General features: G+C 42.2%; 1 protein-coding gene and 1 pseudogene across 2 annotated transcripts in view; both read right to left on the bottom strand.

The window, feature by feature from the left end:
• Nucleotides 1-6,411, bottom strand: part of ALDH1L2 (aldehyde dehydrogenase 1 family member L2) — a 52,253-nt gene extending 45,842 nt beyond the window's left edge. For both annotated transcript variants that reach the window (XM_030856191.3, XM_070046440.1), the window contains exon 1: nt 6,272-6,411. In XM_030856191.3, the coding sequence (XP_030712051.1) occupies nt 6,272-6,319 (48 nt within the window). In that variant the 5' untranslated portion in view covers nt 6,320-6,411. The remainder of the gene's footprint in view (nt 1-6,271) is intronic.
• Nucleotides 6,412-10,089: 3,678 nt separating this feature from the next.
• Nucleotides 10,090-10,618, bottom strand: LOC115852586 (large ribosomal subunit protein uL22-like; annotated as a pseudogene).
• Between the last annotated feature and the right edge of the window lie 4,254 nt (nt 10,619-14,872).

Genomic DNA, 14,872 nt, shown 5'->3' with positions numbered 1-14,872 from the left:
TTAAAACATACAAGAGCCAAGAGGATGAGCTGACTCAATTGTAATGTGCTCTCAGCTGTCATCTGGTTATTGGAAGTTCAATTCCAGAGTCAACACTGCCCCAGAAAGACAGTGTTTAAAGAAACCATGTCAGTATCTCCGGAAATTCTACATTCACTGAAACACTTTCTGAGCTTAGTGGTAAAACTGAAACTATAAAGGTGAGTTTCTAGCAGTGAGAAAAATTTCAGAGTTTAAGATTTTAAGTATTTATAATGAGTTAGTATAATTCCAAAGAACTGGACTGGGATATTTCACCTTAGTCTTATTTCTCCAAGTATGATCTGAGGGCTGACTGCCCGTGTTGGCAGAATCAGCTGGGAGGAAATGTTAAAAATGTGGTTTCCTGGGCCCCATCCCTGATCTACTGAGTCAGACCGTCAGGAAGCAGGCACTAACTCAAAAGCATATGAGGAAGTTTGGATCCTGCCTCTGCAGTTTATTAGCCCAGGAAGCTGCATTTGAACAAGCTCTCCATTGATTGACAGGCACACTAAAGTCTGCGAATCTCTGCTATACAGGGTGTATGTCCGCCCCCTACAAAAAAGATTTTGCCCTGGGGAGTTTGGGTCAAGGAAAAAGTGGTGGAAGTAGTAGCAAACAGTTTAACGAGACCCTGGTATGTGTCAGGTATTTAATATGTGTTACCTCATTTTGATTGCCCAATGACTCCCAAGAGGCAGACATTAATAAGCCATTTTACAGATGGCTTTACAGATGAAGAAACTAAAACAAAGAGAGGTTAAGATACAGCCTGGGGCTTCCCTGGTGGCGCAGTGGTTGGGAGTCCGCCTGCCAGTGCAGGGGACACGGGTTCCATCCCTGGTCCGGGAGGATCCCACATGCTGCGGAGCAACTAAGCCCATGCACCACAACTACTGAGCCCACACGCCACAACTGCTGAAGCCCGTGCGCCTGGAGCCCATGCTCTGCAGCGGGAGGGGCCGCCGCAGTGAGGGGCCCGCGTGCCGTGGCAAGGAGTGACCCCTGAGAGGACCCAATGCAGTCAAAAATAAAATAAAATAAGTGAATAAAAAAAAAGAACGAAAGGGCTTCCCTGGTGATGCAGTGGTTAAGAATCCGCCTGCCAATGCAGGGGACGCGGGTTCAAGCCCTGGTCTGGGAAGATCCCACGTGTCGCAGAGTAACTGAGCCCGTGTGCCACAACTACTGAGCCAGCACACCACAACTACTGAAGCCCGCGCACCTAGAGCCCGTGCTCCGCAACAAGAGAAGCCACCGCAATGAGAAGCCCGTGGGCAGCAGCAAAGACCCAACGCAGCCAAAAATAAATATAAATAAAATAAATAAATTTATAAAAAAAAAGAAAGAAAGAAAATGCATGGTATTAAAAAAAAAAAAGATACAGCCTGGAGTCAAATCACTACTCAGTGGCAGCTCTGAGATTCTAATCTAGTTATTACCCCAGTGCCATTGTTTTTCTGTAACACCAGCTGTGCTACTTTGAGCTCAGCCTCATCAATTAAAATCTGAATAATAATAGTACCTATCTCATAAGGTTGTTAGGAGGATTTAGTGGGATAAAGCGTAAAGCGTAATGCATTAGTGCAGTGTGTGGCAATAACAAAGGCTCAATAAATGTCAACTAGTATCATTATTATACCACAAGTAATGCCCAGGTAAATAAAAATGATGATAATGGATCTTTCCTACTGGGAGTGTGCCATAAGGCAGGCACTGTATTGAGCCTTTTTCACTGATTAAAAAAAATGTATCAAATCCTTATCATATGTCTTTAAGCCTTACTGTGATCCATTTTACAAATGAGAAAACATAGGGCTCGGGGAAGTTAAGTAACCTGTCCACGGACAGGGCTAAGAAGGGGCAGAGGAAGGATTCAAACTCAGATCTGTTTCGCTTCAGCAGATGTGCTTCTATGGCTTTCCTATGTTGATGGTTCCCCCACCCCTTCTTTTTTAAAAGGAAAATTTGGCGATAGTTTGACAGGTCAGTTACGGGAAATAGTTCCATCAGACTTTCTAAGGGAATATCATGGTGGTCCTGACATGGGAGACAGCACCATTCATTAAAGGGTTAGGCTGATGACCAGAGAACATACTTTAAGGCACTATCAGTGCCTTGTTATATTGGTGAGAAAGAAGAAGGGGGCATAAAATGACCCACAGCATTTCTAAATCCGGGTGATAAGTGCTGTTATCTTGGGGTCCTCTAGAGATAACATTCTGCATTAGAAGAGGCCTTTGCAGGGAATAGAGCTTTTGTTTCTTAAGCTATCAACTGTTGCATTCCCAGGCTATCCACATCCTGGTGAAATTCTTCAGGAAGCAAGTTAATATGGACTCTGATTATGTTCCAAGGGTTTAAAGAAAAATACACACAGTCTTCTCTGGAGAACTTAAAGGCACAGTGCTAAGAGTCTGTGCTGATCCGAAGCCCTTTTGTGAAGCAGATGTTACCTTAATAGAACCAACAGAGCAGGATGTAAAATAAGGTCAAAGCTGTCCACATGAGCAATTGTGAGAACTGGCAGTTTTCCCAATGAGAACTGGAAAGGAGAAAGGACCTTCCCACAAAAGAATAAAACAAAATAAATTTTTCTGAGACACTGAGATGCCTAACTCTTAATGGACCATTTGGCACATGGTTCCCCAAATCGTGCCTGATGGTGCGCAAGACCTGTTCACCAAGCACGTTTTGAGCATTTGCCAAGCTCTGGGCACAGTGCATGGTGGGGTTGCAATCAGTGGCCTGGCAAAGAGGATTTTATTGGGCCCACAGAGCATCTGCAGAAGAACTGTGATACGATTTTTAGGAGGTTTCACATTAGCAGGCTGAATTTCTGACTCCTCTTTAAAAATCAGGAGCTTTGTCAACCACGGTTGACATTCGCATGTGGGAACGGTCGGCTGCAGCTGAGCAGGGGCTGCTCCCTTTAACTCTGAACGTGGGCTTTCACTCCTTCCAGCCCAAATGCTACTTTTGTCTTATCTGTTTGGCCTGGGGGGGGGGGCGCGGGGGCGGCGTTGTTTGGGATCCCTAAGCTGAAGGCAAGAGTAGTCCCTGCCCTAGTTTGGTGGAGTGCCTTTTCATATTTTATTGTCCACTTGTATTTCTCTTCCGTTATTATCCTTTACCTAAAGGCAAGTTTAATCATTTGTCCCACTAATCTGTGGACTCCTTGAAAGCAGGGACTATTTATCTCTTGTTTATTGTTTTATCCTTTTTGGCTGTAAGACTCTAAAAAAGTTATGTCACTTCTCTGGGTCTCAGTTTCCTGATTTGTAGAATGGGCATTATAATAGTACCCACTTCATTGAGATGTTATGAAGACTAAATGAGTATATGTAAAGCATTTATAACAGTGCCTGGTGCATACAAAGTCATATCAATGATACCTATTATTATTATTATTATTTCTTCAGGATTTAGAAGAAGTGCTCAGCACATAATACACAATGTAATATGGTTTGAAGTTGAATCTGAAGGTCTTAAATCAAATTAGATGCCAATGCCGAGGGTCAGGCAATAAGGAAACAAGTTAAGGACCTGGTTGCTAGAACTAGGGTATAAAGCCAGTACTTGGTTTCAAGAAGCAGGGAAGGGTCCAGCCTCTTGAATCGGATCATAAAGTAACCTTAAGTCCTGGAACCAAGCTATGAATCCAGAGCAACGGCCAGGCTTGTCCCAGACACTGGCAGAGGAAATAACAGCTAAAGAACAGAGTGCCAAATAAATATTAAGGCTAAATAGCTCCCACCATCGGGAGAAATTAAGAAGTAATGAGCCAGGCAAGATACTGGAAGTGGACAATAATAACTAATTGACAAAGGGCCTTATTGCTGTATATAGTTGCACTAGTTAATAAAATCCAGTCATATCATTAAGCTGAGATCATTAAATATTTCTAAGTCCATTTCTTTAAGACAGAGAATGGAAAAATTAATTATATCAGGAAGTGTTATGAACTAATTTCCTCCTTGGATTTTGTTAAGTTCTGAGAGATTTTTTTTTCATTCCTCTTTCATTCTGCTTTAATACCAAACTCAAAAGCGCTGTGTGATTTAAAAAAATTTTTTTCATACGAAGGTACAATTTACATACAATGAACACACCATTTTCAATGCAAAATTCTTTCAGTTTGGACAAACACACAGTCATGTAACCAGTTACAATCAAGATAAAGAACAGTTCCATCACCCCCCCAAATCCCCTCCCATCCCTTTGCTGTCAATCCCTCCCCCTATCTCCAGCCTGGCCTTATTTTTCCATCACTTTAGGTTTACTCTTTCCAAAGTGTCAGACAAATGGACTCATATACATATGCAGCCCTTTGAGTCTGTCTTCTACACTTAGCATATATATTTGAGTTTCATCCATGTTGTTGTGTATATCAGTAGTCCATTCCTTTTTTTTTTCTGAGTAAGATTCCACTATATGGATGGATATACCACAGTTTGCTTATCCTGCCACCAGCTGAAAGACATTTAAATTGGTGATTATGAATAATCCCTTTGTAAACATCCATAAATAGGTATTTGTGTGAACATAAGTTTTAATTTCTCTTGGGTAAATACCTATGAGGGCAACTGCTGGGTCATTTGATGGGTTTATGTTTAATTTTATTAAAAAAAAAAAGTCAGTTTTCCAAAGCAGCTGTACCATTTTACGCTCCCACCAGCCATGTCTGATTTTGAACAATTCTTATAGAACACGGTCCAAAGGATGAATCTCCATTTTCTATGGAGTAAAACATCCCAAATTCTTCACTTATTATTCCATGTCTTCCTTTGGCCATTGAAGAACCTGCCTCCTTCCCAGCCATGTGGCACTGCTCTCCCACATGTATTCCTGGAGATAGACTCAGGCCCCTGACCCCTGACCATACCTGGCACTTCCCCACAAGAGTGTTTTTGTTTATGCCACTTGCCACCTGGGATGTTCATCTTTTATTACTGAAATCTTATATAACCCCATTATTGGCATTTTTTTCATCCTTCAGGAATCCCTTCTGCTCTCCAAAAAAAGACAATTAAATGAAAGGTGTTGACAGAGGAGGCCAATAAAACAGATATGCACTAGCCCCTTGTTCTCTGTGCCATCCAACCCAGATTCCCGTGTGCCACGTGGCAGGAGAAAGCTAAGGAGGAGTCCAGAGCTCTGCATAGGAGAGCAAGCAAAATACCTGCCAGAGCAAGTTTCTTTTTGCTTATTTAAAAAAAGGTGAATACTCCCAAAATAACTAGAACTGACTGCATGGGATAAAGTGAATTCTCATTACTTGTGGCTGTCTGGGGGACAAAAGCTTCTCCATTTATGCAACTTTGGGCCAGTTCTTGATGCTACTCAAGACTTCTCTCTGCTCCAAGTTTTTTACATCTGGATATGTACACATGCGCATATGACTTTGGCAGAGAAGAGGAATCAAAAAGCAAATTCTTTCATAACACAGCAAACATGCACTTCCTATAAAAGAGATGATGTACATGGGGTGGACTTTTTCTTCCCTAAACAGCTTGGAGTCTGCCTAGATGCAGGGAGGCATCTCTCCTCAGGCCCCTGAAGTGCTGAAGGCAGCGCCCCATGCAACGTGTCCTCCCTCATTCCGTTTCTGGAGAAGCTGATGCAATTCCAAGGCGCGGGGCTGGGCCAGGGCTAGGTTTTTGCACTATAGTTTACTAATGTTCCAGGGTGGCTGCTTCTGCAGCGCCCGGTGATCCTAGAAATCTTGCCGCCTGCAGCTCAGGAATAATGAGCTTGCGGTCACCGGCTCGGAGTGCCATTATCTGAATGGGCCCTGCATGCCAGTCGGGAGCGCTCACACCTCTCAGGCCGCGGAGGAGGACCCGGTTGACTTGATACCACTCTCCTCCAGGAGGTGGTCTCGGTCCTGTACCTCGGCTCCATCTCGTAACCAGGCAGGGATCTCACAGTTGAAATGAAAACGGAAAGGGAACCGACTCTGTCCCTCTTGCCGAGCGACTGTTTCCACCCTGTCAATCCCAGCCAGACATCCTCAGCCCCGTCCCGGTAGAAGACAATGGCTCGTTCGACAAGCCCCATTCAGGACCCTCCCCGGACCCTTCTCTTCACTCTCCCGGTTTTAAAAACGTCGTCCTGACCTTTAGCAAAGTAAACACTTTGCTCAAAGTAAACACTGCCCTCCCTCAGCCCCGCTGCCCGGCCCGCCCTCTCCGGATCTGGAAAGCAGCCCCCGGGTGAGAGCCGGGACGCTCGCCGGGGCCGGACTCACCTGGCCGGTGGAGAAGCGCCGGAGTGCCTGGTTGCCCTGCCACAACATGCTGGAAAGAAGCGCTCGTGCGGGCGGCGCGGGAGGCAAGCGGGAGGCACGCGGGGGCGGCTCAGCCTAGGCGCGGCCTGCAGCCTCGGAGTCCCCGGCGAGTCCCGGGACGCAGCTCGCGGCCCCGCCCCCTCATCTGTCAGGGCCCCCGCGGCCAATCCCGAACGACTGGGCGGGGCGTGCTCCAGCCTCCCGGAGCAGCGCTGGTGCCCAGCCCGAGCGACCGCTTCTGGCGGCTGCCTCGGTGCAGTCTCATTATCTGTGGGATCTTCTCCCAGTTACTCACACACTCTGAAGTACATAAGGATCTGCCTTAAAAGTCAGTCTGACACCCCAGGTCATGTCCTTAACACAGTCCTGAGAAGACAACAGGCAAGTGCGTGGAGCCGCGAAAGATAAACGGGTGAGGGCACCTTCGCGACGTAAGCATCCTGATTCCTATCTCGTAGTCTGACAAGAAGATTTAATGAGAGATTGTGTATAAAGCACCTGGCAAAGGGCTTGGCACAGAGTTGGTCCCGACAGATGATAGACAAATAGATGGGTTGATAGATGATAGACACCCGACAGCCTTTTCCCTCACCTCTCTGAAGAAACGCTCAAGACATGCTTTAGCTGAGCACTTGTCTCAAACAGAACTCCTTAGCCTGGCATTCAAGACCGTCTGTAGTTTGGCACTTACTCTTATTTCTCGCTGCTCTTTTGCACGTGTAATTCAGTGTGACCATAGTACTTGCCTATTCCTTCCTGGACAACGTTTCCCAGGAAAGCTTGCCACCTGTCACTTGTCACCATCTAGGCATGACCAAATTCCTTCTCTTCTTAAAGGTATAGCTCAAATGCTGCCTCCTACAGGTATTTTTCCTGATTCTTTCCTCCCTAAGCTCCTTACTTCCTCAAAGTAACCTTTCACTCCTCCGAACTAGGAAGGATTTTTGTCTATGCAGCTCTTATGAAGCCTCAGTCTGTTACTACTATTTATGTAGCAGTCATCTTCTCTACTGGAAGCTCTTTGCAGGCTGACTCCATGCCTTATTTATCAAGATTTACAGTACTTAGCACTAAGCAGAGCTTAGAAAATACTTGTTGAGAAGGTAAGAAGGAAAGAAAAAGAACCACTCTTTAAAAATTTTTTTTTAATTGAAGTATAGTTGATTTACAATGTTGTGTTAATTTCTTCTGTACAGCAAAGTGACTCAGTTATACTCAGTTACATATATATACATATTCATTCTAGAAAAAGAACCATTCTTAAAGCCTGGAGAATTGCAGCAAACATCCAGGGTTTTGCTTTAGGAACTGCCCCTTGACAACTCACCCCATTTCTCTGACTGCATTTTTGTGAATTCTTGCATCTCTTAAACTTCCAAATATTGATATTCATTTTATTTGTTCTAAACCAGGGAGGGTGGGCAAGGACTGTGGTTTTTCCTGAGTGAAGATTCCATAGTTATATACTCCAACTCCCAACTTTAGAAAATGAGCTTATGTTCACCCAAATTAAGAAAATATGCATGATGTCTAAGATTTTCATCTTTCAGAACCAAAACTGTAGTCCTCTTGATAATTGGAGGTTAGACCAGATACAACTAGAGAGTTTGACAAACAAAAAATTGCCTGCCAACCTAGACTTCTCTTGCTAGCAAAAATGGAGATGAAGTAAACTTCAGAAACAAAAACTTGAGAGACTTTGTCATCAGCAGACATACAATAAAGGGAATATTAAAGTATCCTTCAAGCAGGAGGAAAATTACCTACTTGGAAGCCCGGAAATGCAGGAAGGAATAAAGACCAACAAAAAAGGCAAATATGTGAGTGAATTTAAGTAAACATTGACCATATGAACAATAATAATAAAATCTTGTAGAGATATATATATATCCACAAGATATATATATATATATATATATATCTCCATGAAAATATACAAACAGCAATAAAAAATTGTCGGATAGGGACTTCCCTGGTGGCCCAGTGGCTAAGGCTCCGTGCTCCCAATGCAGAGGACCCGAGTTCGATCCCTGATCAGGGAACTAGATCCCACATGCCGCAACTAAGTGTTCACATGCCGCAAGTAAAGATCCCACACGCTGCAATGAAGATACTGGCACAGCCAAATAAATAAATATTTTTAAAAAGTGTTGGACAGTTGGGAGTGCTGGGAGGAATGGAATATTCTTTAGGCAGAAAGATAATAATCCTAGATGGAAGCTCAGAAATGAAGGAATAAAGAGCTTTAGAGAGGGTAAATACAAGGACAAGTTTTAATTAATATTGTCTAAAATGCTTCTAATAATGTTCTATGGAGTTCAAAAATATGTATAATTAAAACACATGACAACAATAGCATACGATTTTCAGGGAGAAAAGGTTAAGTTAAAGGTTCTAAGCTTGCAGCATTGTCTTGGAAATAATAAAAGTACTAATTTATGTTAGACTTAATAAGTTAAGGATGCATATTATAATCTCTAGTACAACCACTAAAAGGATAGTAATACAATGTATAACTACCAAGTTAATAGAGTGTAAAACTATTAAGACAATAAAATGATAAAAAACTCAATCCAAAAGAAGGCAAGAAAGGAGAGGAAAAAGGAACATGCGTGAAAAATAGAAGGAAATTAGTAAGATGTTAGATTTAAGCCAGTAATTGCGGTAAATGAAAACGGACTAAATGTTTTGTTTTTTTGCGGTATGCGGGCCTCTCACTGTTGTGGCCCCTCTCGTTGCGGAGCACAGGCTCCGGACGCGCAGGCTCAGCGGCCATGGCTCACGGGCCCAGCTGCTCCGCGGCATGTGGGATCTTCCCGGACCGGGGCACGAACCCGTGTTCCCTGCATCGGCAGGCGGACTCTCAACCACTGCACCACCAGGGAAGCCCAAAAATGGACTAAATGTTTTAATGAAAAGACAAAGATCATCAGGTTGGTTAAAAAACAAAACTCTGATGAGAGAGACTCATAAAATATAAAGATTCCGAAAGCACTCATAAAATATAAAGATTCCAATTTTTAAAAAAAACACTCAAACACTAACCAAAAGAAAATCTGACAGGAAGATAAAAATTCTAAGTTTGTATACACTTAATAACACAGCCTCAAATTTTATAAAGCAAAAATTACAGAACTTCAAGGAAAAATAGACAAACCTGTAACCATACTTGAAGATTTTTTAAACATTGTAATAATTTTTTATTGAACTATAGTTGATTTACAATGTTATGTTAATTTCTGCTGTATAGCAAAGTGATTCAGTTTTATATATATATATATATTTTTTAAAAATTTTCTTTTCTATTATGGTTTATCACAGAATATTGAATATAGTTTCCTGTGCTATACAGTAGGACCTTGTTGTTTATCCATTCTCTATATAATAGTTTGCATCTGCTAACCCCAAACTCCCACTCCGTCCCTCTCCCACCTCCCCCTACCCCATGGCAACCACAAGTCTGTTCTCTATGTCTGTGAGCCTGTTTCTGTTTCATAAAAGTTCATTTGTGTCATATTTTAGATTCCACATATAAGTGATATCATATGGTATTTGTCTTTCTCTTTGACTTACTTCATACTTGAAGATTTTTAACATACTTCTCTTAATAACTGATAGAAACAGGCAAAATATTAGCAATGATACAGAATATTTAAATGAGATGATTAATGCATTTGGCCTAATTAAAACATCTAGAAGCACCCAACTACCAAATACGCATTCTTTTTATTTATTTATTTATTTTTTAAACTTTTATTTGCATTTATTTTTTGCGGCATTTATTCCCAGGCCATAAGTTTTTGTTTCTTCTGGGATGTCTTTTTCTTCTGGGCAACCTCCTCTTCTGGTTTAGGAACAATCTCTTCTTTTTCAGTAAGGATCATCTCAATGTGGCAGGGAGAGCTCATGCATGGGTTGATCCAACCATGAGCTCTGTTAAGTCCTGCGCCGCATCCTGGGGGCTTTGTTCACCTGGATGTGCTCTACATCTAAGCCCTTAAGTTCAGCATCACTCTGCATTTTTGAGCATGTGCAGTAAAAATTCAGCACTTTTTTTGGGCCACCGACCTGAGTCCAGCTCCACTGTTTGGCCTGGGCACACCTACCAGCTCCACCATTGTAACGACAGAATGGCACACATTGTTTCTTTAAAGTGACATCTTGCAGATACTTGGTGGCTTTACGGATATGCATACACTTACTGGCCTGAGCAGTTTCACGAGTGTTCTGAGAGTGAACACGAAGATTTGAATCTCTTGACTTGCATGAGTTTGTGGTGTTTTCTGGGTCAAGTGAGTAGCAAACCATGTTTTAGAGGTCACTGCTAGACACTGGACCTCCAGAGTCGTCACCGACCACAGGCTGCCTGTACCCCTGCCAGCCCCATTCCCAATCATCGAGCCCCTCTGCGGCCCGCAGAGGCCTGAGAGCACGGGGCGCCAAGCCAGGGACTCCGACACATCCCCCTGCATGGAACTCTGCTCCGGAGGGTCTCGAAATCAGCACCGCCAAGGCCAGGATGGCAGCGATAACCAGAGGATTCACCATTCGAGAGAGATGCCTCACATTCTTTTTCAATACATACAAAGCATTTCAAAAATTCACCGTATGCTAGCCTAAAAAGAATGTAAGTCATAGAGTTTGACTCTGGCTATAGTGGAATGAAGCTAGAAATCAATAACAAGAAGAAAATTAGTGTAATCGCCACTTCTTTGGAAATTATGAAATACACTTCTAAATAATGATAGGGGGAAGTCACTGGAAGAGATGGCATGTTCTTTGCTTTTCCCAGTGTCAGGTGTATGAGGGAGCCCTGGATCTGCAGACATTCCCACGACATCTTTGCTGAGATGAAGGAAATGAGAGAAAAAGTGCCTAGTCTAGAGAAAAATGAAGATGCAAAGTTGAAAGCGAGCTATCTTCATCTGAGAAGAAAGTCCGGGGGCAGAGCTCTTGAGGAAATAGTTGCAAAAAAGCCTTTTAAAAAATTCTGAGAATTACAACATGGATAAAGAAAAAATTAAGATCAAGCAATTTCTTTTATTATTATCAAGGTATAGTTGATATACAATATTATATGTTTCAGGTGTACAAAAAAGTGATTCACAATTTTTAAAGGTTACACTCCATTTATAGTTATTATAAACTACTGGCTACATTCCCTGTGTCGTACAATATATGCTTGTAGTTTATTTATTTTGTACACAGTAGTTTGTACCTCTTAATCCCCTGCCTCTCTCTTGCCCCTCAAGCAACTTCTACTGCAGCCTCAGATGAGACATAGGTGTCTAGGGACCATGTCTCCTACTCGATGGGAACTTCCAAACAGAGACCATTGCTGTGGTTAGTGAACTGTCTGGCTGAGTAAAAGAACTGAATTGGGAATCTTCTCATTTTTATTGTTTCTTCTTAATATATTACTTCTCAGCTATTTGTTTCCTTTCATACACTATGTCATTGGGACAGCTTGATAGGTAGCAGTGAGATGTGCTGTTTCTTGAAGGGGTATAATCTTAAAATTTGAATGTGTATAATTTTTGGATTAAACAATGCACCAATGAAAAAGACACATCAGAGCAGTATAAAGTAATTTTCTGAAAACAACTGTATATATTTCCTATGTTCTAGTGTAGAACTAGTTCTAACAAGTAATAAGCAAATTTTATGATGTTAATGTTTTGTGTTTCTTCACTTAATTTTAAACTTTTAATATTTTTCTTATTTCATATAATCTCTATTGTTCCTTTCCTCTGTCTTTTTCTTTTTGGATTTTGTAAAACATTAGTTTAAGACCACAGATTAGAAGACATCACGTATTTCAAGCAGATATGAAAGACTTGTGTCCCTGTAGCTGAACTTGATTTGCCTTAACCTTGTTTCATTTTTAAAAATAGAATTTTTCCTGGGCAATATTTGCCTATTCTGGTGTAACCTTGTGTGACCCTAATGCTTATGTAAGAGAGCCCATGGTACCTAGTGTTTTTCACTTCTGTAGTGTTAGAATATCTTTTTGTTTTTGTTGAAGAGGTGAATGAAGTATGTACACGCATAGACTGTTGAATTCACTTTTGTGCCATTTTTGTAAATACAGTAACTTGTACAACTTTTTGCATATGTCTGAACTGATTTCACACATTAGGTGATAGATGAAGTGCAAAGTGGAAACCCAAGAATTCCCACAAAAAACTCTGTGTGTAGAGCTGTGTATAGTAAAAGTGATTTATAGTCTTGACCTTCTAGAATATCACACTGAAATCTTTACTCAGTCTGCCATGGATAAGTGTTTACTTTTGTGACTGATATGTGTGACATTCAGGGGCCTTGTTCAAATATGATATGTTGCTCAGGGATCTATTTTGTCCTGGATAGAGCATTCATTCAGAATTTTATGAAACTGCAAGTCATATAATTTATAAACTTTTTTTAAAATATAAATTTATTTATTTGTTTCTATTTTTGGCTGAGTTGGGTCTTTGTTGCTGTGTGTGGGCTTTCTCTAGTTGCAGCGAGCCGGAGCTACTCTTCACTGCGGTGTGCGGGCTTCTCATTGTCATGGCTTCTCTTGTTGCAAGACACAGGCTCTAGGCGCATGGGCTTCAGCAGTTGTGGCACACAGGCTCTAGAGCGCAGGCTCAGTAGTTGTGGTGCATGGGCTTAGTTGCTCCGTGGCATGTGGGATCTTCCTGGACCAGGGATCAAACCCGTGCCCCCTGCATTGGCAGGCGGATTCTTACCAGTGAGCCACCAGGGAAGCCCTAATTTATAAACTTTTTTAAACATAGAAAAATTTTACTTTCATAGTCAACTTCAGGATTTTAGAATAAAATTCTAGGAGTTTTCATACTCTTGTTTGGTTGCTTATTTGACTCAAACTGATGTGCAGCCATTTTTGCTATTTGGAAACAGAGCTGTGTGTATTTATTTATTTTGAATTTGTTCTACTGAATACTCTATGTTATTCATTTTTAGCATGGTGTTTCCTTTATAAATTCTCATTTTAATTAACACACTCTTGAACCTGTATTATTATTAATGTTCGATTATTGTTTAAGTGAAAATAACTTCATGATAAAACAAATACTTGAGAGCACTGGCCGAGGAATCTACAACAGGAAGAACTGGAGTAGGGGCCAAAAGGCAGAACAACCAGCAGATTTCAGCAATCTCATGGCGGTACAGAGAACAAATGGAGTTTGAGCAGCCAGGACTTGAGTCAATATCTTGGCAATAAGGGAGATACAGAGGTGAACTTAGCTCCTGACACTCACTTGATTTATGCTTTTTTTTTGGCTGCGTTGGGTCTTCGTTGCTGCGTGCAGGCTTTCTCTAGTTGCAGCGAGCGGGGGCTACTCTTCGTTGTGGTGCATGGGCTTCTCATTGCGGTGGCTTTTCTTCTTGCATAGCATGGGCTCTAGGCGCACGGGCTTCAGTAGTTGCAGTGTGTGGACTCAGTAGTTGTGGCACGTGGGCTCAGTAGTTGTGGCACGCAGGCCCTAGAGCACATGGGATCAGTAGTTGCAGTGTGCAGGCTCTAGGGCACGTGGGCTTCAGTAGTTGTGGCACGTGGGTGCAGTAGTTGTGGTTTCCAGGCTCTAGAGCACAGGTTCAGTAGTTGTGGCGCACACAGGCTTAGTTGCTCCGCGGCATGTGGGATCTTTCCGGACCAGGGATCGAACCCGTGTCCCCTGCATTGGCAGGTGGATTATTAACCACTGTGCCCCCAGGGGAGTCCCCTGACACTTGATTTCAGTTTGAGGTATGTACTGATTCTTAAGATACATGGATTACAGGCTATAGAACAAAGCAGAAAATGGCTAAAAAGCAAATCAGAGTTTCCAGTACCCAGAAGTTGGAGCTGAACATCTGCCAGAATGAGGTAATCCAGGAAACAACTCATCCCTCTCAACTGATACTCTTGGAAGGCATCCCCCGAGTGTAATCTAGAGGTAGAGCAACTGCTGTAAGACTGCAGCCCAGCCTCACATGAGCTCAGCCCTCACTGTAATGAACTGATCTGCCCTACTTTAGTTGCCTGCCAAAAAATAAGGTCAATCTTTCTGTAGAAAGATAAGATCATCTAGAACCTCTGTAATTGTTTATTTTCCTGCATTCAATCAAAAGCCTTCAGGGACAGCCAGAAAAATGGCCCAAAGAAATAAACTGTATCATAGGAGAACTGCTAGGGTAGAAATGACCAGCACCGCTTTCATATTCCCACCAGTAATCTCTGTGCAATAAATAAATAATATATTGTTCCATCATGTCTGCCCCCACCAATTTGTGTCGACTTTAAGGACAAGGGTTCAATAAATAATTTTTGAGCACCTACCATGTTCTAGGCTCTGTGGTAGTTGGTGGGCATGGAGAGATGACGAGACAGAAGATTCGCTTCCCTCACGCTGTTTTATAGTCCAGCAGGGAATGGCAAAGAAGCGAAGTGTGATCAGTGCTATAAAAGATGAAACAGAGTTTTATGGAAACACAAAGCAGGAGGACCTAACTCAGGGCTAGTCAGTGTGCTGATCAACCTTGCACCCCAGTTCTCAGCATAGTTCTTTTTTT

Source organism: Globicephala melas, chromosome 10, assembly GCF_963455315.2.
Source record: "Globicephala melas chromosome 10, mGloMel1.2, whole genome shotgun sequence".
Classification (NCBI taxonomy): domain Eukaryota; kingdom Metazoa; phylum Chordata; class Mammalia; order Artiodactyla; family Delphinidae; genus Globicephala; species Globicephala melas.
This window is presented reverse-complemented; position numbering and strand designations above follow the sequence as displayed.